Source organism: Rhamphochromis longiceps, linkage group LG1, assembly GCF_057381845.1.
Source record: "Rhamphochromis longiceps isolate RC_006_pf linkage group LG1, R_longiceps_female_GT1.1, whole genome shotgun sequence".
Lineage (NCBI taxonomy): Eukaryota > Metazoa > Chordata > Actinopteri > Cichliformes > Cichlidae > Rhamphochromis > Rhamphochromis longiceps.
The window spans coordinates 32,075,594-32,099,984 of record NC_140557.1 but is presented as its reverse complement, the minus strand read 5'-3'; the positions used below and the strand labels follow the sequence as shown (position 1 = coordinate 32,099,984).

The 24,391-nt window shown below is 42.1% G+C and overlaps 1 protein-coding gene across 3 annotated transcripts in view; it reads right to left on the bottom strand.

Moving 5' to 3' along the window:
* The window catches only part of cfap70 (cilia and flagella associated protein 70), a 28,481-nt gene that overhangs the window by 1,667 nt on the left and 2,423 nt on the right, over nt 1–24,391 (bottom strand). Inside the window, exons 4-26 of one of the 3 annotated variants that reach the window (XM_085407138.1) lie at nt 23,830–23,912; nt 22,365–22,439; nt 21,263–21,454; nt 20,948–21,130; nt 15,629–15,723; nt 13,742–13,814; nt 13,456–13,593; nt 12,987–13,130; nt 11,320–11,411; nt 11,048–11,108; nt 10,698–10,880; nt 10,410–10,541; nt 10,203–10,331; nt 9,763–9,896; nt 8,652–8,767; nt 8,011–8,211; nt 7,628–7,755; nt 7,098–7,250; nt 3,827–3,988; nt 3,497–3,586; nt 3,111–3,212; nt 751–798; nt 236–359 (exon numbers count right to left, since the gene is read on the bottom strand). In XM_085407138.1, the coding sequence (XP_085263264.1) occupies nt 249–359; nt 751–798; nt 3,111–3,212; nt 3,497–3,586; nt 3,827–3,988; nt 7,098–7,250; nt 7,628–7,755; nt 8,011–8,211; nt 8,652–8,767; nt 9,763–9,896; nt 10,203–10,331; nt 10,410–10,541; nt 10,698–10,880; nt 11,048–11,108; nt 11,320–11,411; nt 12,987–13,130; nt 13,456–13,593; nt 13,742–13,814; nt 15,629–15,723; nt 20,948–21,130; nt 21,263–21,454; nt 22,365–22,439; nt 23,830–23,912 (2,825 nt within the window). In that variant the 3' untranslated portion in view covers nt 236–248. Of the gene's footprint in view, nt 1–54; nt 360–750; nt 799–3,110; nt 3,213–3,496; nt 3,587–3,826; nt 3,989–7,097; nt 7,251–7,627; nt 7,756–8,010; nt 8,212–8,651; nt 8,768–9,762; nt 9,897–10,202; nt 10,332–10,409; nt 10,542–10,697; nt 10,881–11,047; nt 11,109–11,319; nt 11,412–12,986; nt 13,131–13,455; nt 13,594–13,741; nt 13,815–15,628; nt 15,724–20,947; nt 21,131–21,262; nt 21,455–22,364; nt 22,440–23,829; nt 23,913–24,391 lie in introns of those variants that run through there. The other 2 variants (XM_085407128.1, XM_085407146.1) reach the window with 2 other exon arrangements.

Here is a 24,391-nt window from a genome sequence, read left to right as displayed (position 1 = left end):
AATTGATTTATATAGATTTGAGATTATGGTGTTGCTTTAACTGTGTTTGTTATGTTGATATTGATCAGAGCTTAACTTTTATGGCTCAACCGGTTACTTATCCTCACTGTCTGTGAAATCTAAGTCATCATGTACATCTGAACTCTCTGTATTTAATTTTCATACACTACACATGCTGAAAACCCAATAAAATGTTGTTTCAAATACTGGTCATTGAGATATAATGTGTACATACTTGGACATATGATTTATTCTTTTGCTTCAGTGCTTCTTTCAAAGCATGACTCCAGATGATGGAAGCGAAGCTGATTCTTCAACTTTTCAAACTCTTTGTGGAGTGACTCCATCTGTAGGTTGAACTGTGGATACCGAGAAAACAGAAAATGTTTTTTCTTTTTTAAAGAAACCAGCATCTTAATGTAAAATTCACCTTGGATAAGAGGATGCAATATTTAGTAAAAACTGATTCACTGTGACAAAATAAAGGATTACAGGGCTCTAATGTAATTTACGAGAAAATCAAGGACAGCAGGAAATCTATATCCTTAGTAATCAAATGCTACAGAGAACTCACAGAGAAGCTGTTTTTGTTGTTTTATATTCAGTATTAATGTTGCATGTCTACTTTTTCTTTTAAAAAAATCACTACTTAATATAGAATTTAAAACATGGATAATTAATAGTAAATCACTAACCGCCCCACTGATATGTTAAATTACAGTGACTGACAAAAACAACAACCAAACTCACCCGTATTGCATATTTATAAAACTTCTCTGCTTCCTCCTTTTTGCCAGACTGAAAACAAAAGGTTCATCAGTGTTAATTGAGTTGCAGACCATGTGTTTAGTTATGTAAGTAAGTAAAGTTTGTTTGTATACTCCTTTTCAAGACAAGTGCTTTACACAAATATTAAAAATACAGTCAAACGAACACACCTGAATCAAGAAAAACAACACAAAACAAAATTTTTACCAAATTGCTGGTCTGAATAGATGCATTTAGGCATTTTTTTTAAAGGAAGCCACAGAGTCATTGGTGTGCAGCAAAAGCGATAAGCTGTTCCACAGTTTTGGCACTAAAGTCTGGAAAGCAAAATCCTTCTTAGTTTTCATACGGGCATGTGGAATCACAAGGAGACCTTTATCTGCAGACAAGATTGAAAAGATTGATGATATAACTAGGGGCCTCATCTTGTAAGGTCACAGAAGTAAGAATCAAGATTTTGAACTATCTAACAATGAGTGAACTTATGAGTTTGAGTTAAAAGTGTTGAAGCAGCATTATGGACAGATTGGAAGCAATTAATAGATGCTTTAAACGGGCACAAAAACAAAGCATTGCAATAGTCTAGGCAGGTGGAGATAAAGGCATCAACGTGCATCTTCAGTAGTGGGCAGCTACCAATCCTGCACCCGGGAAGCAGTGTGTAGAGACAGTACCTTGCCCAAGGTACCTCAGGGTAGCCATTCGGTGGATTTGAACCCCTGACCGCCTCCAATCACGGGGCGAACACTCTACCTACTGAGCTATCGCTGCCCCATAACAAGGGACTTAAACCAGATCCTTGCAGAATGCCACATGGAAATGCAGCCGTTTCAAACCCAAAATTTCCCAATGAGGACAAAAGTGTTCTATAAGCAAGAAATGAAGTGACCCACTCTAAGAAAGAGCCAGAGATCCCTACCATGTAGTTTAACTGTTGGACTAAGATTTGATGGAGATTTGACATTTCAAAGGCTGAGATAAGGTCAGGCAAACCAAGGGCTGGCTGAGCAATCACCCTTATCCGCAGCCATCCAAAGATCGAAACTTTAAGGAGAGCTGTGGAGTGCAACTTCCTAAAACCAGACTGAACGTTAGCAAGAATATTGTGCTTCTCCAACACCTTCGTGTCCCAACCACCTTTTATTTTTGTTTTTGTAATACTTTAGCAATTTAGGAAGTTTTGAAACAGGTCTATAGCTGGTGTTTAGTGTAAGGTCCAGATTTAGCTTTTTCAAACCTGGTTGGATAACCACCTGTTTAAAGAACTCTAGGACACAGCCTGACCACAGAGGGCCAAATGGAGTCTAAAACTTAAGACATTGGCTGAGTTTGCTGAGGGTTTAATTTGGAGTAGTGTTTGACATACATAGCTAAAGAAAATGGGTGAAAAGATTCTACAATTTTGGGATGTGTGAGAGTTTATGATCGAAAGGGCGATCTGTGGGAGTTGTAGTCCTTATCTGAAAAACCTGGTGTACTTGGTGTTGGAGGAGAAACAATGTTATTCTCAGTGTCAAATAGAACCTTGGCATTCCCTTTTCCTATTGTAAATAGGACATTTTGTGGTTTTCCCACAGGTACTCAGTCTTAAGGCAAAGCCAACTAAAACTGCAAATAGATTTAGTGATCCAAGGAGATGATTTAGCGATGCTGTCTTTTCTAATTTGTGGAGGTGCCACTTTGTCCAGTATCTTTAAACACCGCGAATCGAAGGAAGCAGAACTCAGTTCCATGTCATGAGTCACAATCAGACTACTGATTTCTGCAGATTTTTGAATCACAGAGTCAGTAATATGTTGTGAGTACTTCACATGTGCAGAAGACAAGGTGTCAAGGTTAAAAGAGAGCTCAATTAAAATACAGTTAGTCACTAATATTAATTGATACTAATCAAAATGTCCTACTTCAAAGTCTGCATTCCTGAATTGATTTTAGCCATTTATCATATTGATCGACATGCAGCGTCTACTTGCACAAGCATTTTCCCAAATTAATTGGTGTCTCATTAAAGTGTGTTCAGTGACTAAAGCATTGGCTTTACCAAAGGGCAAAAGGATGGATGTTGGCGTTAGATTCTATGGAGGTTAGGGCTTTTTACTCTGAACCCATCCCTCATCCTGAAGAGTCATTTATTCCAAAGCTTAAACTGACTCAATTCTTACCATAACCCTAACCACTCAGCTCTTCTGACTCTTGTAGATTGTTTTTTAATTTCTAACAAAGACACGCTGTTCTGTAGTCTTCATAAAAGGGGATGTGTCAGGCCACTGTGCGCGAGATTATCTTGAAATACAGACGGAGGACATTAATAATGACATTAATAGTGTTTTATCATCACTCACCTTGAGGCAAATGAGAGACAGGTAAGCCCAGACCTCTGCATTCTGGTTGTCCAAATGGTTGGCCTCAGTCAAAGCTTCCTCAGCTGTACAAAACTCCTCCAACTAAACAGACACAGAAATGCCCACTGAAACAACAAAGGGTGACTTCCTTTCAAAACAAACAGAGTAGGGCTCCCAACTATTCTTTTAAGCTAGTATTTCAAAAGTATTTCTTTTAACAATAGAAACAGGAGTGTACTTAAAACCTTGAACCATACACTGAGTGGAATCACAGGTTTTACAATTTTATTTTATTTTCCATATAACAAAAATAATTCTGAAGGCACAACATAGAAGCTTTTTTTGAGTTTAATGTAATTTCAATGTTCTGAAGGTAAGAGTTTTACCCGGTAACATGCACCGCCCAGGCCTAGCCAGGTCAGGCAGGATGGAGACTGTTCACAGGCCTGCAGGTACACAACCTTGGCTTCCTGAAACTGAGAGTTAAAAAAAATAAGACAGAGTTACACTGTATAACTTTGTGGTTTCACATGAGATGTTTTAAGTCACATTTGAGTTTTGCTGTTATTTTCCAAGACATATGGCTGGTCCATTTTGTTTCTTTCTTGAAAAATGCATGAGGTAAACTCTCACACAGTGAATAGATGCTAGCAGACCCAGTACACATGAGTAACTGTCTGACTGATCAGACAGTGATGCCTGTCTCAATATCTGACCTTCTCCTGCATAAAGTAGCTGGATCCCAGGCGGAGCAAGACAATGTGAGAGTCTGATGGCTTCTGCTGGAATTTGAAGCTCCACTCGTAGCTCTCCTCAGCCTCATGGAACTCCCCTCGTAGATAGTGACAGTGACCATTCCAAGCCCATGCATCAGGATCCTGGTGAGAAAGTGGGCAAGACTCTTTGGGTCAATAGTCAGCAAAGTTGCTTGACGAATGCTTCTTCTAGACACATTTCTCAGTCTGGATGAAACTTATTATATAAACTGCCCAGGGTTCCAGGATTAGAAACATCAATGTTCATGTGAAAGACCACCTTATAAAGTGCTTCCAGCTGAAATGATGAGGGACAAAATTCATGCTGCTTGTTATGTGAAAAATCCGAAAGTTGCGGCTGAATTAGACAAACACAGTGAAAATCTTATGAAGTGTCAGTGTTCCCCTATGTGTTGACACAGACTGTGTGCACACAAAAGACAAAAGAAAATAGTGTTGTCAAAAATGACAATAGTGTTCCTATTTTTCTTATTTGTGTGTTGTAAACTTTATGAAAGAACTAAAAAAAACAGCACTTAATCTTTTGAGTTTGGTATATGGCGGGGCGCAGTGGACACCCAAGTTTGTAAATGCAGTAACTCAAGTACGAGGCAACATAGAATTTTCAAATCAATACCATGGTTGCATCTGCTGAAAATCTCTTTAAGGTTTAAATCTCAGGGATCTTGACTTCAAGGTCAGAGCTCAACTTTTCTAAAAAAACAAAACAAAACAAAAAACTAAGAGGATTTTCACATTTATAACACAGGTATGTCTACTAGGAGGCTAAAGGGTAGCACTATATTTAAAAAGAATTACAAACAAAAATTAGCTGATGCTTAAAGCTGCTTTATTTAATATACATCCATTTTTCCCCCCAATTTGTATCGAATTAGGTCTGATTGAAGGACTGATGTGATGGTAAGTTGTCTGCTGCTCTGCTTTGAATATTGGCAAGAACTTGACACAGGGATTACTTTAGGGATTTTAAGCAAAATTGTGGCCAAGTTCAAGACAATATCCATAGGTTGTTTTGATTTTTTTTAGGCTTTTAAAAAAGAATTTCACAAGAATTGCTAGTTCCGCTGGAGTTTTGACCACCCCAACAATCAGATGATTCCCTATGAGCAAGCAATTAGCGACAGTGGGGAGGAAATCTCCCTTCAAAGAGGAAGAACCCTCCGACAGAACCAGGCTCAGGAAGGGACAGCCATCTGCTGTGACTGGTTGGGGTGGGGGGAGTGAAAATTAAAACAAAACAAAAAAAAAGCCAAAGTGATATAAAAGCAGCTTAATTAATTCTTGCAGTGTAATTTGCTGTTAATGGCCTTTTCCAATCCCTGCTTGTGTTTTTGTCACTTTTGTCCGGGGTCAACGAAGCAATGCTGGAGATTATTTCTGTGTGAGCTTTCTCTTTTCCAACTTGAAGGCTGCTGAGAGGCCGCAAGGTTTTGTCTCCCTGTGCTACTCCCGAGAGGCCAGGGTGGAAAAGTTATGCGCTGGTTTGTATCCAAGGCCAACATTTTTTTAATTAGGCTGACAAATAAATGTTGGTCATTTTGAGGTCCTGTGGTAGCTTCCATTAGTTGTTCAAGACAACTACGTCTCATATGAAATAGTAATTAGTGTACAAGCCAGAGTCTAGAACATGATCTAGTGGCTGACCCTGCGTGTCTATGATGAATTTCAAAACATCATATTCATTTTCCACAGGCTAGAGTGGCACCCCTGTAGCAAGCTCCACAGTTACCAGCCCCAGAGACCACATGTCTATTGCTTCATTATATGTATTACCAAGCATAACCTCAGGTGCACTATAACCAACTGTCCCCACACAGTCACCAGGAGTCATTGTAGATGCGGAATGTAGCAAACAAAACCTGTTGTGAGCCATCATCCTTACATGGCCTTTGGCATCCGCAATCACGCCTCGCCACCTTAAAGTCTGCGCTCTCTCAGCTGTTGTGCTGGTATGTGTCAGGCTATGTGCTGGAAATCTACAGCCGGCTGTGTGTGTACAGCAACCATGTGTGAAAAGTGGTCAATAAAGAGATGCTGAAAAACATGTTCATGCAAACATCATTGGGTCTGCCGTGATATCTTTACAATAGGACTTCTGCTCCTGAACCTCTGCACACAGCGTCTGCAAATCCAGGCTGTATGAAGTAACTTTGATCTTTACGCAGGACTGTAAGCTGTCGTCTGTGAGGTATGAGGGATATTTGTTTTTAACATAGTTCACGGTGGAGAATAGCTGCTCACATATGTATGTGGATCCGAAGATCAACAATCCACAAATTAGGCATGCTGGTAGGCCACTCTCATCAAAAATAAATTCAAATTAATCTACGCAGGCATCATTAAATGTTCTATTTTCTTCAGATATTTTTCTTTTCTTACATTTCTCCATACTTGACCTACCTGGGGTTGAACGTCTCAATAAATGCACGGCGTTTCAGCAGGTATACCAGTATCCGCTAGTGTGGCGCTTATTTTGAGCGACGAAGAATAATGAAATATAACTTTATTTTTATATTTCAAGATCACAATAATCTTCCAATTTAGAACTACAAGTTAAAAAATAACTAACACAAATAAAATACACTTCAGTTAAATGAATATAATTTATTTTCCAAAACCATGCGGAGCCGCAGTATAAGAACAAAAGAGCCGCATGTTGCTCCAGAGCCGCAGGTTTCCGACCCCTGAACTAGAGCAATGATGCTGGAGAAGACTAGATGTTAGCTTCGGTGTATATCTGTGCTGTTAGACCAGCAGAAGGAGAATGATCTCAAGAATAAAACTAGGTCTGATTTCAATTCACTTAGATTTTGGGAATTATTTTTATAACACTCAGCTCCTTACAAATTATGTATATTATGTGTAGTAATTGATCCTACACTGGAATGTGTTGTCATGCATATCTATAGAAGGTGAGCATCAAAAAGTAACAGTGGCTGTAACTGATTACTTTGTCATATACAATAAATATGCACCTTGAAAATATAAAAATAACAAATATATTTATTTATTATTCATTTGTTTGGTGTTTAGTGAAGATAAAAAAAAGAATAGCATGATAAATTAGACAATAAATTGCAGGTTTCACACTTTACAAACAGAGCACCAAATGCTTTCTGGAAAAGTAATGCCCTACATGCAGTTGAACACTCATGTAATATTCCTCACCCAGTCGATACTCGTGTTGTAGCCAGAGGTAGTGTGGAAGTACCTGATCTATGCTGGACAGTGCCTCTTTGAGGTTGGCAGCAGCACTGCAGTAGTCTGCTTTAAGCAGCTGCAACTGGGCCAGATGAATGAAGTAGGAAGCACTGCGACCGCCATCTGAACATAGGAGCTCCTCAGATAGAGCGACTTCTGCCATCTGACAACAGAAAACAGTCATCTCTGAACAATTTCGGCTATTGCTTTTTTCATTTGTTTTATTTTTGTTCAAACATTACTGCTCAGAGCTTTTAAAATTAGACATTTATTGTTCCCAATATTACATAAGACTTTTTTTAAAAATTGCAAAAATATAAATAAAGAGAAAAATCTAATCTTTTTTCAAAATGATAAACTGCAACTGATGCTATCATACTTTCATAAAACACATATCACTAACACATGTTTCTAAAACCAAGTGTTTTTTGAAATTGCAGATTGCCATATGTAATATGCCCCTTTTTGTGCGGTAACAGAATAAACTGATGGTCACGTTCACACAGTGCTGTACAAACCAACACGCTGGGTATGTTTTACCTGCAGTGCATTGTTCTGCAGCAGGAATTGGATGATCTGTGTGTAAATAGTAGCAGGAGCTGATTTCAAGCTGACACTCGGTGCTGGAGGCTCTTCTTTCTGCATCTCTGAATCCTGGTCAACAAGTTCTGGGTAAAGGAGAAAAATAAAGCTACACAGTCAGATAAAATCAGTTACTCCAAGGGTTTATTTTCTTCTGCCCTATGCCCTTTGGGCTGAAGTGCATGAGAGCTCTAGCAGACAGAGTAGTAACAAAAGTAGTTCCTTGACAGGGAGATGGGGCTCAGGGGAACAGAATGGGTTGAACTCATGCATAGACTGGCATTATTGCACTTGACACTGTCTTGTATATGTCTGTATTTCTGTTTTTTTGTTTTCCTCACCTTGCATAACTCTGGGAGAGTTTGTTGTTTCATCTGCCTCCTGCTTGTTCTCTTCCTCTTGGTGTTTCTCCTCCTTGTCTTTCTCCCCCTTCTCCTCGCTCTGCTCTTGCTTTTTTGCCTCTTCTGCATTCAACAGCTTTGTGGCCTCCATAAAAGCCCTCGCAGCCTGGATGGAGTCGTTCTGACCCACATGGAACAAACCTGGAGCAAACACCCAACAAGGTTACTCCACGTTCCCCAGCATGCATCCCTCTTCCACTATTGTTGTGGGTGTTTAGGTTACAGATTGTTTTATATTCATGTTTTTTTGTTTGTTCATCATTTTGTCTGTTCAGTCTGTGTCAACTCTTAAAGAGACCAGTCCAGGGTCTACCCTGTCTCTCACCCTATGACAAACTGGGCTCCACCCAACCCTAAATTGAAGATGATGGTTGGATATTTTAAAGACAGATTTACAAACCAACCTAAATCTATGAAAGTCACACACAACAGTCAAACTGTCTTGAGTAACCTGCGGGGCCTCCATTACACTGGGGGTAGACAACAAACAGTAATAGCTGCTGACAAATGAAGTTTGGTAGTATCATTTTGCTGTTCACTGATACAATAGCAGCAGGAAGCAAAACAGATCCTCATCTCACCCAGCAGTGTCCAGGCCACCACGCTGAGAGGGTCTAGGCTGGTGGCTCGCTCAAGGAAAGTCTGGGCCTCACTGTAATGCTCAAACATCACTGCCAATACCCCACACATCATCAGGCTGGAGCAAGAAGAGGATAAAGAAACATCGGTCTTGAACTCGTGAAACTGTTTGACGACCTGTTTTTTATGCTGCGGCTCGCCTCCTGACTGGCATTAGAAAGCATGCCTCTATCACGCCTGTTCTTATTGATTTGCATTGGTTACCCATAAAGTATCGCATTGAATTTAAAACATTGTTGCTCACCTTTAAAATGATAAATAATTTAGCCCCTCGTTATCTTGTTGATCTTCTTAGTCTATATGTCCCTGGGTGAGCCCTCGGGTCTTCAGCCCAATTACTCTTGGCTCAGCCTAGATCTAGACTTAAATCTAGGGGTGACCGTGCTTTTGCCCTGGTTGCACCTAATCTGTGGAACAGCCTTCCTATCACTATCCGTGCGTCAGACTCCATTTTATCTTTTAAATCCCATTTAAAAACTCACTTATTCAACATAGCTTTTCCATCTAGTTAGTGTCCCTATTTTATATTTGGTTCAATTTTTTATTTATGTACTTTATCTTTTAGCTATATCTCTTCTTAGTAACTTTGTTACATAGTTCTTATATTCCCTACTTTGTTAATAGTCTATTATTTAATCATGTCTTAATTTTCCTGTTTTTATTGTAAAGCACTTTGGTGTACCGCTGGTCTTTTAAACGTGCTATACAAATAAAGTTGTATTGTAAGTAACCACTGAACCATGTTCCAATAAAAGTAAAAACACGAGCAGGTAGGTTCATTGCTTGTGACGTCAGAAAATACAGTGGAGATGAAGAATACTGTGACAGGAAGTAACTCTAAATATCTCTCTTCCTCTGTCAAATAATAATATACAAATAATATACCATCATGATTTAGAATTGAGCTGATTGCTAGACTATACTTATACACTCTATAATATTTAGATATATATATAATATGCAGGCTAAAATAATTATTCAATAATTAATCTCTTATTAAATTAATGATTTGCTTAAAGTGAAGATCAATATTGTAAGGAGTGCATTTCTAACCTGGGTTGGTGCACTTGGTCGATAGACACAGCATCATGATAACACTCTTTTGCCTTCAGGTAGTCTCCGGTCAGCATGTACAGGCCCCCCCACTCAAACATATAGGTGGGCTCATTTGGGTGCCTGACCACTAGCTGCAGGTTAATAAAAAAATATCAGAAACCACTTCATCTATTTTAACAACCATTATCATTATTCAGTGCTGCAATGTGACTTGTGTCCACTTGACGAAACAAAAGAAAAACATTCAAACATAACATTATTATAAATATTCTTGAGAATAACAGACAAATATAACCCAGTCTTTATATGACATTCTGACAAGTAATTAAATCTGTCCGGCAAATAGTTGTCTGTCAACCTTATTCTGTTTTTTTTTACATAAATCTTCCTGATTATTTATTTTTTTCGCAATGAGCTTTAGAGCATTGTTATTATACCTCTTTCCAGTAATATGCAGCCTGCTCGTAATTCCCAGTAAGCTGTGCCTCTCTGGCAAAATGTGAGAGCTGAGAACAGTGTAACTGGATGTTATCTGGGTAGCCCTCAACAGCATCTGGAGAATAAATCTGTTAAGGAAGTAAGGATAAAACAAAAAAGTCAAAAGATGTCCTCACAGACTGTATATGAAAGTGTGTGTTTGGTACCTTGCTCATAGCAACGTGCATCTCATCAACCAGGTAGACATAGAGTTTGCTGGCAAATTCCTTCAGCTGTTGATCATCCGTGAATGGCTCTGTCCGCCTCATCTTGTCACGTACGATCCTCACCACCGCATGCTACAAACCAGAAATATACACAAGCCGTTGTGGAGAAATAATGACACTAATGTAGAAGAAAAATATGACCAGAACCATTAGATCGATCCCTAAAAATAGTTTCAGTGTCCTTGTAAATTTCATTAATCCATCATAGATGTGGGCATTTGGTCTGACCTTCATTTGTTCCTTGAAGACAAAGTATCTCCCAGAGTCATTGAGCGCTCCTATCAACTGAATCTTCATTTTCTCCAAGCTGTCGTCTTGGGGAATTTCACAACTTGTTCCAAATAGTTCCTCACACTGTTCTGAAACATGGGACACCGTGTTTGCTACCTGCCTGTGGAAGTCCAGCACAGCCTGCAGGAGCACACACCGGTGGAGAGAATACATCAAGCATGCAAATCTCCTCGATTGGGCAATTCATTGTGTGTGTGTGTGTGTGTGTGTGTGTGTGTGTGTGTGTGTGTGTGTGTGTGTGTGTGTGTGTGTGTGTGTGTGTGTGTGTGTGTGTGTGTGTGTTTTACTCTTTCTGCTCTACTAGGACCAGCTGGACGTTTAGGTTTGGGAGGGATCAATGCCGTCACCCTGCAAGAAACACAAAAACATCTCAATACACTCACTCATTTGTGTTTCACAGTCAGTCAGAAACAGAGGGGGCAACTACTAAATTTAACACTTACGTGTGTGTGTGAAAGTGTTGATAAATGTATAACTCTATCTCGGTGCTACAATCTAATAATGGAGCCAAAAGAAGCAGGTCAGACTCAGTCACCACATGGTTTAATTAGCACATTACCTTTGGGCTAGCTCTTCTGGTGATGGTTTTGGTACCAGCGGTTTCTCCAAGGCTATCTCAATGATAATATAAGTTCTGGCCTCCACATACATCTGCCATTAACACAAGTGAAGAGTTAAAGTTTTCCAAATTTCTGCTTAAACAGAAAACACATCAGCTAAATACGACTTTATAATATATTGCAGTAATAAGGATGTGCAGTAAGTTTGAGCATCTACTGCTGCTGATCTCTGCTCAGCTGTACTAAATTGCAACTGGTACTGGAGTCTCCAGTAAATTCTCCTAATCAATGTTCGCTCTACTTATTCATGTTTCTGAGCGAACGCACAAACTCCCTGAGCGATCCCTTGGACCACTGTGAGCAACATCAGACGTGTGCACTGCGGTCACACCAGCATCGAATCCATCCAAGTTACATGGTTTATTAAAATAATCAAATTACAGCATTTACATTTATGTTAGACTACTTTTAATTAACTGCTTTAGCCCACTTACAATGAAAATTTAAACAAATCTTGTTCATGACCTGTGTAGTATCTTAACACTATTGGAAGTAAAAATAACTTAAACCCCAATTTTGAAGACAACTTTTTTTTGTTTTGTTTTTTTGTTTTGTTTTTTTGTTTATAAAGCTCTGACTTGTATTATGAGTATGAGTCTGTGGTCTGGGGGAGAGTCCTGTAACTCTGTCTGCAAAATACAGTATATACCAGTGTTGGGCAAACAACAAAGTTTTTTGCAGCTGTTTACCTAAAAATGCAGCCAAGGCATTTTTTTAAATAAACATTTCAAATTATTTACAGAACAATTAGCTGTTCTGCATCAAATTTGATGCCACACAAATTATTTGTGCCACCCCAAAAATAATTTCAGTCCACTACGAGATAAAGGAGAACAACAACCTGATACCTGCAGGCCTGACAACAGGAGATGCATCACTGCTGTAACACCTGTAACATTCAGCAGTTGTTCTGACACACACAACAAAACTATTGACTGCAATACACACTAACTATACAAGATTTGCGCTAAATGTCGCCACGCCGCTTTGCTAGCTAAAACACCGGTGTCGGCACATAAGGACGCTGTCATAGCCTGTCAACGACATTGATTAGCTGCATACTGTATATACGAATGTGAATCGCATTATTGGCTGGATCCCATATGGGAGCAGCCAGTCATTTACTGACTAACACTGCAAAACAGAATTGTTAAAGTATTGATTTTAATTTCAATTCAGGTTAGATTTTTTTGTGTGTGTGCGCAACGCAGATTTTCTGTGCGCAGAGACCGTGCCAGCAGTGCGCAATTGCGCACACGCGCAGCTTAGAGGGAACACTGATAATTTTATTGATTTCTTCGCTAATGCTGTGCAGAGTTATGTTGATGTTTACATGGAGCTTAGGGTTCCCTCGGCATTGACTTGTGGCTCAGGTTCATATAAATCACTGCAGGCCAGCTGCAGTTAATGGCACAGCTCCTTCACTGTGATTTGCATGTTGCTGATATAATTTTAAAAAACTTTATGTTATGGTCTAAATTCTTATAACTGAAGTCAGGTTTAATTGTTTGAGGGGGGAAAAGGAACTGTTGGACTTTGCTTATGCTGGAAAACTTATAAAAACTCTAAAGAATTATTCACTTGTGACCATCAAAACTTTTCTGACCTTTTTGCCTTGCTCATTGGAATCTGTGGGTCCCTTGTTGCTTCCATTCATGTTCTTTCCTGCTTTGTTAGAGCTGACAATATCTTTGGCCTGGCTGGCAGCTTCCTTAGCTTTTTCCTTTAAAACACTGATGCTTCGCTTGGCCTTTGAGTGCAAGAGAGGTTAAACAATTCACATAGCAATTTAACAGCCCTATTTAAATAAAGGCAATATCAACTGCAACCCCAGAGTTGGAACACTGTGTAAATTGTATTTATAAAGAGAGTAAAATTATTTCCAAAATTCATAAACCCATATTTTACGCATAAATATACATTCTCAGTTTTAATATTTGATTTGTTTTCTGATTTTTACTGTGAATAAAATATTGGTTTGTGAGATTAACTAAGTACTCCATTCTGTTTTTATTTATATTTTACAAGGAAACCAAATTTAAAGCAAATGAGTGATGTGTGTGTGTTACTGGAACCTTATTCAGCAAATCTTCCTCAGAGAAAGGCTGAACGCTGTATGCTCCTCGGATTCGCTGGACTCCAGGATACAGCAGCTGCCCAAAGTCTATAAATGCCAAACCATGGTAGGGGATTTCTGAGTCCTCAGCACCTAACTACACACAAACACACACAGGTCTGGTCTGGTCTCCATCTCAGTTAGACTTAAAATCACATATTGTTTTTTCTAAGCTTATTGCATATGATATCCTAAATACTGGAAATCCAAACACCAAAGAAGAGAGAATAAAAAGGAATACTAACCTTTGATAATGGAGCCAATGACCTCATGATCTCCACTGGCCACAATCTGCTCTTAGTTATCCTTTGCTTCAGCCTGAAATTATAATCAGTACTGATACACACATTTTTATATTCTCTCTTTGTGTTTTCCATCATCCTAGAGCAATTCACCAAAGGCATGGAGGGTGCAGCCCAGGGGACATCCCATTCCCACCTCCCAACCCAGAAGCACCCATTCAACCTATATCGGCTTACACTGACATGACTGCCTTGATCTTTTTTTGTTATATTAAAAGCTTGCTATATTTTTGGTAACCCTAATCTTGTGTGATGTAATAACAAAACACTGTGAGATGCGAATCCCACTTTAATCATGTTTAACCTACCCTTTCATGTGTATTACAGTTGTTTTATATTATTATTTTTTTCCTTTCTTTATTCCTTTGTTTTATTTTTGTTTCCTAATGTGTTGCAAAGACAATGTCATTAGTTGGCCGACAACATGAGAGATGGGGCACAGTGGATGGAGGTCCAGGACCACCCCGAGGTACCACCACAGCCCAAACCCACCTAGTGAGCAACTCCAGATCCCACCAGTCCCAAGGTCACATATTAAATTGTTCTGGCAAAATAAACAACAACAACAATTGGGGCGATCGTGGCTCAAGAGTTGGGAGTTTGCCTTGTAATCGGAAGGTTGCCGGTTCGAGCCCCGACTTGAACAGTCTCGGTCGTTGTGTCCTTGGGCAAGACACTTCACCCGTTGCCTACTGGTGGTGGTCAGAGGGCCCGGTGGCACCAGTGTCCGACAGCCTCACCTCTGTCAGTGTACCCCAGGGTGGCTGTGGCTACAATGTAGCTTGCCATCACCAGTGTGTGTGAATGAGTACTCCCATATATCATTGTGAATATTGATGTGACAATAAAAGTGATTTGATTTGATTTGAATGGGTGGATGACTGGATTTGTAAAGCGCTTTGGGGTCCTTAGGGACTAGTAAAGCGCTATACAAATACAGGCCATTTACCATTAAACAACAACAATGATAATAATAATCAACATGATTAATTCAGAAAATGGGTTTAAAATGTTGATAAATACAGCTCTATTGTCTTTTTGCAAGAATGTCATGGTTTCTAAATGTGTGTCTTCAATGAGAAGGTTTGTCTGGATGTTAATATGTAACTATTTCTTTGATTTCCAGTTAAGAACTATTGTTGTCTTGGCGATACTTAGAGAAACAAGGAGTGGATTCATGTATTTGTTTGAGAGAGTTTCAACTTCAGTGCTACTGCCAAGCAAACAAAGGGTTGGTAAAACAGACTAGATTTCTTTCACCGAGGAAAAAAGGTGTCATTTTGGAGAATGTTGATTAAACTGTGATAAAAAAAAATTAAATTTTTACTATGGATATTTCACATTTTCGTTGTCTAGCTGTAACATCTACTCTTACCAGTAGCGTTTTATAGTGATACAGTTAATATTGAGCATAATAACTGAGTTCAGCTTATTGGTGCAGCCCTTCACAACAGTCCCAATTTCTCATGTGGGCCTTTGTGAAAACCACTGCACTAGTTGTTTTTTCTTTCATACATTTGACCTTTACTCTAAGCATTAAGCCTATTTACTTACTGTATACTTGCACAGATCACATGCTCACTGTGTGCCTAAAATCAGTGATAAGATCAAATTCCTTTTTCATTACTTTCTGATTTCCTTGCATGCCTGAAATGTTCTGAATAAGGAAATCCTGCTCTTAGACTCTGCTATAACATGTGTTCTGTAACAAAGAAACTGGTGACTGACTTTCCCTTTCTAGATTAAATTCGTAAAATTGTAGCCAGCAGGTAGCATGGTGGTCCGGTACACAGAGAAATAAAGGAGTGATTTGCATGCTCAGCCTCCAACCTTGTAGTTCCCCCTGCGTCCAGAAAGCAGTACATCTCTGTGTCCCAGCTCACTCTGTTCTTCGTGGTCTCTGCCTCATCACGAAATGCCCGGTCCTGTGGGAACATTTACACCACAAGCCTGTAAATAAGCTTTCACATGCTGTTATCTTCAATGGAATTGTGGTTTTTGGATTATCTGTGGTTTTCTGAGATTTCTGAGTTTTTGTCTTCCTTTGAGTTTATCGACATTGATTCTTGGGTTTTATTATTTTCCTCAGTTCTTGATTTGTTGAGTGGACAAATATATAAAGAGGGAGCTGTCAAGCAGGAGGAAAAGAGTAAGACCTCAGAGGAGGTTCATGGATATAGTGAATAAGGATATGAATAAGGAAGCAGAGTCTGGGGATGAGGGGAATGACCCGCGAGGTCACTGAGGCAGTTAAACAACTCCTTGGTGGCAGAGCCCCTGGTGTTGATGAGGTCCGCCCCGAGTTCCTGAAGTCTCTGGACGTTGTAGGGCTGTCCTGGTTGACACGCCTCTGCAATGTTGCGTGGAGATCAGGGGCAGTACCTGTGGACTGGCAGACCGGGGTGGTGGTCCCCATGTTTAAGAAGGGGGTCCGGAGGGTGTGTTCCAACTACAGGGGGATCACACTCCTCAGCCTCCCTTTTTTTTTTTTTTTTTTGCCTGTCCCGTTTGGCTCTTTTGCCATCAGAATTGTTGTCTAAAGGCAAACAAAGATGCCCAACGGATTTACTTTACCAAATTGACCATCCCAGCCTTGCCGTAATGGTCCATTTGATTCACCTTTTATTGTTTATTTTATTTTCACTTACTGAATACGGGACAGACTTGACTGGGGGAAAGAAGGGGAGAAAGAAAGAGGGAAAGAGAAACAGCTGAGAAGAGGGATGGGGGAGAAGGGCAAAAAACATAAACCAACAGAACGGGCAGAGAAAAAAAAATGCATATATCAATCACCTGGATCACCTGCTGAGAAAGAAAAAAGAAAACAAGCAGAAGAGAACAAGAGTAATAGAATAAACAACATCACAATGATATATGGGAATATGACAGTAAATACTAAATATTAAACATTATTGTGCAGCACATAAGATCAACAGAACACAGTGTGCTTTGAGGTAGGAGCCAAAAAGGGTGTAGTTTGTGGGTGTGATCACCCGTGTGTACACCTGTGAACATGGACGCGCTTGTTTTTTGTTTTTTTTAAAGGTTCCTTCATGTAATAATCTGCTAGAGGGTGTGGGGAGCCACAGCCCCGTCCTCCAGGGCATGAAGCAGGTATGGAGGAGATCAAAACTCCAGACATCCAGAGGCCCCCAGAACACAAGAGACCAAGGAAGACCAACAGAGGGGCAGCCGCGCCACTGTCCCAGAAAGAGCTGAGGAGAGTCCCAGATGAGGGCTCACTCAGCAGCCGCAGAGCAGAAGCCAGGGGGAGTTGCAGTGACGCGCCCGTGAGCTCCGCCGGCAGCCAGCCGTGCCTGAGTGACCGAGTCCCAGGCCGAGAGGCCGGGGGCACCCCACCTCCGAAGTGGCCCAAGCGAGCCCCAGGCTCCAGGCCCCGATAAGCGGCCGCCAAGGAGTGAGCCGGTGTGTACCTGGACGCCCATCCCCGGACACAAAGAACCACCAACGCACCGATGTCTGAGGGAGTCCGCCACTGGCAGGGGAAGTGGTGGTAGGGGGAGATAGGCCTCCAAACTTTGGAGGGCCTGAGATGTCCCCAGAGAGGTGGCGCCTGACACCCAACCTGACATATAGACACAGACGTACAGGCACACACAGATACAAACATCCATTCCCACCCTCATGCTCTCATATGCACTTACTCCACACTCAACCAACGTGGAGACAGACATAAAGAGACGCTGTACACACGATCACACTCCCCAAGTGTACTCTACAAACCGGGTCTAGGTACCCTTGCCCCTGGAGGGGGGAACTGCACCTAGACCCAGGTGGTGTTACCCTTTTCCCTGCGGTGGGGAGAGGCAGACCACCCCGACTCCGCAGCAGCAGGAAGGCCCCACACTCCAGACCGCAGTCGGACGGCCAACTCCTCCTCCTAGCCCCCCCGCTCCAGCAGGTCGCAGAGAATGGGGGTGAGAGAAGACTCCAAACCTCCCTCCACCCGCTCATTGTAGTGTTGATGCATGTGTGTTCTAAGGTGCATTTAAAACCCAGGAGGGCATGGAGCTACCTGCCAGAGAGCAGCAGGTAAGCGCATGGTCCCTCCTGCTAGCCCTCAATGTCTACGTGTATTTAAAATTGAGAGGTGGGCAACGACGCCAGGGGTGGGGTGTACACCCTGATGGTACTTTGGATTCCGTGTATCGTGCCCACCCCCAAGATCCTATATGTATGTGTAATGAGAGTGTGAGTAATGTGAATGTCTAAGTTGTGGGATAAAATTGAGGCAGAGGTAGCCAGAAGGGGACAGAGGGGGGGTAGCCTCCTCTGCACCCTGGTGACATACCCCTACTCCAAGGTCCTGCATGTGTGGGTGGTTGTGGTGGAGCGGGAAGAGGGAGACAGCTGGAGATGGGGAGGGAAGGAAGGGAGGGGCAAGTGACCCCTCCCTGGGGCCAGCTCCCCCGCTGACCCCAGTAGGCACCCCCATACTCCGCGACCCGCCAGGGAAAGGGGGCCCAGGCCCATCCAGACCGGGGCCCAGTGCAGCAGCGCCTCCCGGCCCCACAGAGCCCGGGACAGTCCACCCAACCCCACCACAGAGAAAACTGCACCCACCCCACCATCCACTCATCTTCCAGACTACATAAGACAATAAACACCCAGGCTGAGATCTTCCTCCACCTCTCCTGTATCTCCCCCTCCTGCAGAGGGAGCTCCTGAGGAGAGGAAAGCTCCTGCAAGATGCTACAATCTCCCCCACCAGTTGAAGAGCCCCCCAGGTGGCTCGATGCACCGGCGGCACCCTGCTCCAGGGCTGGGCCCCCATGCACCCACCCGCCCACAACCCCGGCAACACACCAACCAGGACCCAAGCCCCCAAGGCCCGGGTCCCAGCCCAGAGACGGAGCGCCCCCAGAACCTCACGCCCATCCTGGACCCACCCAGGGGCAGCCAGGCTACCAGGTCAGTAACCCACGTCCGTCAGCACAGACCCTCCCCTAGCCCCGCTGCACACAGCCACGAGGAAACAGTCACCTCAGAGCCAACAGAGCCCCTAACCGGACATGACCGTTACCCCGGGTTGAGCCCCCCAAGGAAGATGCCTCCGGGGAACCCCCCGACGGCATCAGGGGCAGTACCTGTGGACTGGCAGACCGGGGTGGTGGACCGGAGGGTGTGTTCCAACTACAGGGGGATCACACTCCTCAGCCTCCCTGGGAAAGTCTATGCCAGGGTGCTGGAAAGGAGAGTTCGTCCACTAGTCGAACCTCGGATACAGGAGGAGCAATGCGGTTTTTGTCTTGGTCGCGGAACACTGGACCAGCTCTTTATCCTCTCGAGGATACTTGAAGGTGCATGGGAGTTTGCCCAACCAGTCTACATGTGTTTTGTGGACTTGGAGAAGGCATTCGACTGTGTCCCTCGGGGTGTCCTGTGGGAGGTGTTGCGGGAGTATGGGGTGTCTGGCCCATTGCTACGGGCCATTTGACCCCTATACAACCGTTGTAAGAGCTTGGTTCGCATTGTCGGCAATAAGTCGGACTCGTTCCCGGTGGGTGATGGGCTCCGCCAGGGCTGCCCTTTGTCTCCGGTTCTGTTCATAATTTTTATGGACAGGATTTCTAGGCGCAGCCAAGTGGCGGAGGGCTTTCGCTTTGGTGGCCTCAGAATCTCATCTCTGATTTTTGCGGATGATGTGGTTCTGTTGGCTTCATCGGGTGAGGGCCTCCAGCTCGCACTGGAACGGTTCGCAGCCGAGTGTGAAGCAGCGGGAATGAGGATCAGCACCTCCAAATCTGAGGCCATGGTTCTCAGCCGGAAAAGGGTGGAGTGCCCACTCCGGGTCGGGGATGAGTTCCTGCCCCAAGTGGAGGAGTTCAAGTATCTTGGGGTCTTGTTCGCGAGTGATGGGAGAAGGGAGCCGGAGATCGACAGACGGATTGGGGCTGCAGCTGCAGTAATGTGGACGCTGCACCGGTCCGTCGTGGTGAAGAGGGAGCTGAGTGTAAAAGCAAAGCTCTCAATTTACCGGTCGATCTACGTCCCTACCCTCACCTATGGCCACGAGCTGTGGGTAGTGACCGAAAGAACGAGATCGCGGATACAAGCGGCAGAAATGAGCTTCCTCCGAAAGGTGGCTGGCCTCTCCCTTAGAGATAGGGTGAGAAGTTCGGTCATCCGGGAGGGGCTCAGAGTAGAGCCGCTGCTGCTCCACATCGAAAGGAGCCAGCTGAGGTGGTTCGGGCATCTGACAAGGATGCCCCCTGGGCGCCTCCTGGGTGAGGTGTTCCAGGCATGTCCCACCGGGAGGAGGCCCCGGGGCAGACCCAGGACACGCTGGAGAGATTATATCTCTCGGCTGGCCTGGGAACGCCTTGGTGTTCCCCCGGATAAGCTGGAGGAGGTGGCTGGGGAGAGGGAGGTCTGGGCCTCTTTGCTTAGGCTGCTGCCCCCGCGGCCCGGCCTCGGATAAAGCGGATGAAGATGGATGGATGGATGGATGGATGGATGGATGGATGGATGGATGGATATGCTAAAGGTTGGTGTCCCTGTTAGGGACAGGGATAGTTAGAATCTGATCCAGTTCATCTGATCCTTATTACCCATCTTTGTTAGTTTTTGTGTCTGTCTAACCCTGTAATGACACGTATATCACATTTGATGGATGAAAATTTGTCTGTTTTTCAGAATTCTACATCAGTGTGATGTAGTGGATGTAGCAAATACGATAAAATCCCAATCTAAAATTCCATGTGTCTCATATGTGCAAATTAATACTTTATTTCCTTCTTTTTAAAAGGGAAATAAATGGCACGGTCTGTAGTACGGATATGGACATTACATTTATTTTTATTGCACAAAAGGACAAGAGCACAATCGTAAAGTGCAAACCGCATCCAGGAACTTGTGTTAGCATTATGCTGCTTTGCAAGCATCTGTACAGACAGAATGGTAATGCTAAGCAGGCCGAGAACCCAGGGCGATGTTAAAGCTGAGTGAATGTTGACACCACCTCAGCAGGCACACCCTGAACTTCAACAGGTAAGAAACTGATGAACAAAACTGATTATCAAATCTCGAGGTCACTTTAAGAGTGTTTTTAACTTTCTTTCTTTCTTTTTTTTTGCAACATTCCAGCTAATATTATTGGTAGTATCTGCAAGCTGCATTTGTATTTACCTCTCGAGCAGTCAGCTCACCATCCTCCTGATCAATTTCTTCTGGCTTGAAAAAGACTCCAGGCAGGAAGTGGTTCTCTGGAGCTAGTGTGTCCCTATGGGGCCTCTTCTTCTGACGTTCCTTTTCTTCTCCCTGCCCCCCTGCCTTCAGCTGCCCTTCAGGGAACACTAGCACTTGGTCTTGCTGGGAGCAAAGCAGTAGTAAAGCTACATTTGTCAAAAACGCATCACCCTTGGAAAGATTGACATTTTAAGCTAGTGTGAATAGAGCAGTATGCCTTAAGAGGCCACATAAAAAGCACAGTATAACACTCACGTCTGCAGTAAGAGGGATCTCTAGGGCAGCAGTGTATGTGAAGGTAGTGGGAGCAGGGCCGGATGGCAGCATCCATGAGTCTGGGACAGAGTAGGCTGTCTCCAAAGTTACCTTTAGTAGATTAGAGGCTGAGAGGTCAGCCTCGGACAGTATTGGATCCAACACACTGACACTCACATCGAGGGTAGGCACCTAAAAAGCAGAGCAGTTTATATTTTTCATTGATATACTGCTTTAACCATACTGAATACAAATCCTTAGGTCCTAAGTGCTTTTCAAACCATAATACACAACACTAAACAATTTCCTGAGTGCAATGAAAGCTCATTTTATCATTATATGTAAATTCACATATTTAACATATAATACATGTAAGTGGCTGTTTTTTTCTCGTTTATCATATCCCAGCAAAAAAATACTTATGTTTAACAACACCTTAAAACGAACATGTTCCTCAATAACAAATAACAAAATAAACCAACAAAAACATATTGCCACTGAAAAGGATAAGAGGACTCACTAACAGTTTATACAGCTTAGTTTGTTTTTTTCTGGCCTTTTGCACTTTTTATCTGTTGTATTTCTATCTGTATTTTATTTGATGCACATCACATTTTATTTGTAATCTAACAACAAGGTTGTTTAGTATTAGGAGTTGAACCTTGCTAGCATAGCATTTCACATGATAAATGAAATGAAGTGCCGGTCTTTGGCTTTCTCACCATGAATGTGTTAATTAGAAAAGCTGTTGGTTAATTTATAATACCGCAATACCACATTTAAAGTGAGAGGTATTTCTCAAAGTCCAACTTGCATGGGCACCAGAGTTAATACCCTCCGATGTCATGCTCGTTGCTGTATGGATGAAGCTACTGTTAGCTGAATTATTAAACTGATTTTGAGCAGCAACTTACCTGTGATGTTGGTATTTTACTTTTTCTTTACCAAACTCTATGACTAATTTGGACTTCTAGTCATAAATCTGTAGAATTCAACTAAGGGGGCGCAGGGACTTTTAGATAGACCTGAACCCCTGAAGGCTCATCTGAGGGATATTTTATTTATGCTTACTATAACTGTCCCTGTAGAGTAATGGGATTACCTTCATTTTCCATTTAAAAACTGCTTGGCTGGATCCTTGCTTCATTCTGGTTGCACTCCTATCTTTGTTGGGGAACTGTGGGCAATATGGATACACTCTTAAAACAATGTAAAAAAAACTTAAATTGTGAATTCTATTTTTCAACTGTCCATTATCTTTCTATTGTTTCTAGTTGTTATTTTACACATTTCATATATAACTAAAGTGTCTACATGTCTGGAATTAGTATTGATTTAACAAAACACACTGTGTGCTTCTTAGGCTTTGCCAAATGTGTTGAATGCATTATTTTAAAATGTCTGCAAAACTAATATTTGGAATCTCTTTTTATATACTCAACCCAACCTGTCAGTGGGTTAAAAATACTAAATACTAAACTTTTTTTTTTTTTTTTTTTTTTTTACCAGATACCGCTTGAGCCTGGGAGCCTTATTTTTGACCAGACAATAAATAGTCTCAAATTGTGGCATTTGTTTTGGTTTAAAATTGTACTTTAGCTGTAACCATCGAAAAAAGGCAATAGATGCTAAATAATTGTAGAGTCTGTGTTGGTAATCTAGACATAATAATATAATAAGAAATAATTGTTTAATTGTTAATTCACTTTTTCAGTCAGAACTATATGCAAGCATGTCTGATCAGTGCTGTTTTTAAGTTCATTTAAAGATGTTCAATCTTTTGTCAATATTAAAAATACACAAAAACACTTGTAATTTATTTGGGTTACTTTGCTATGTAAAAATAGCAGAGAGTGTAGTCCAGGGGTCAGCAACCTTTAACACCCAAAGAGCCATTTGGAGCCGGTTTCCATGCAAACAAAAACGCTGGGAGCCGCAAATACTTTTTGACATCTAAAATGAAGATAACACTGTATATATTGTTTTTTACCTTTATGCTTTGTGTGAACAACTAAGGTGTGTTGCTTATGAAATCCATGAAGTGCTACAGAGAAAGTTACATTTTATTTATGTAATTAACACATTTTTAAATCTTAAAGAAATATAACAAAAGGAAAGACACCCAGCTGAACTAAAATGATCCAGCAAACAAAAGATGCTGTGAGCCGCCACCCTTATATCACCTTTGGGATTTTGGAGCCTTGACCTGACTTTTAAAAAATAATTGGAAAAAAAGCACTATGCTGCTAAAAAATGAAAAATAGATATTTGCAAAATTCTGTCTAAATATGTATTTTACCAGGTTAAGGTGTGTGGCGGGGCGTGGTCTGCAGCGCCGCTGCAGGGGAGGAGGACGCACCTGAGCGGCACCCGGAATCACGCCTCGCCGCCTTAAAGTCTGTGCTATCTGTGCTGTTGTGTTGGTGTGTGTCGGGCTGTGAGCTGAAAAGCTACAGCCGGCTGTATGCATACAGGAACCATGTGTGAAAAGTGAGACATGCTGAAAAGCATGTTCATACAAACATCGTTGGGTCTCCAAGAGAATGACTGCAGAGTCCTCAACTGACCTTGAGGCCAGTGTCCTGGGCAGATTTGGCCCGGAGGTTGGGCACCGAATTGACAGAGACTGTGGATGAGAAACTGCACTGACCTGAAGACAAAGAGAAAATCACTCTAACAAATGAAAGTTCTGCTCTGCTAAGAAAAGCTCTCTGAAATGAATTTTTGCTTTTCTGACCTCCATACAAAGCAGCTGTTAGCTGGGACGATATGCTGACTATATCAGAAACCAATTTTGAAAAGGGATCACTGCTAGAACATGAGCCCGGTATCAGAAATTAAGAAAATGTAGATACTGTAGGTACACTGATGCTAAAGGTTGGTTAGAGAAAAAAAAAACTGCCAAATTAAAACTAGATTTTGCATTTGGAGTGTTATACTCTAAGTGAGGGAAAATAAAATTACTTGTTTTCAGTTTATAATAGAGCTTAAATTTGTTTTTGCAGCTTTGAAGGTTTCATATGGCTAGCTCCAACAGTTATGAAGTTAGGGGCTCAAAAATGTACCACATTTCAACCCACCTTCCAGGGCCTTTAATTCAGAAACTTGTCATAGTATGAATTTACATTT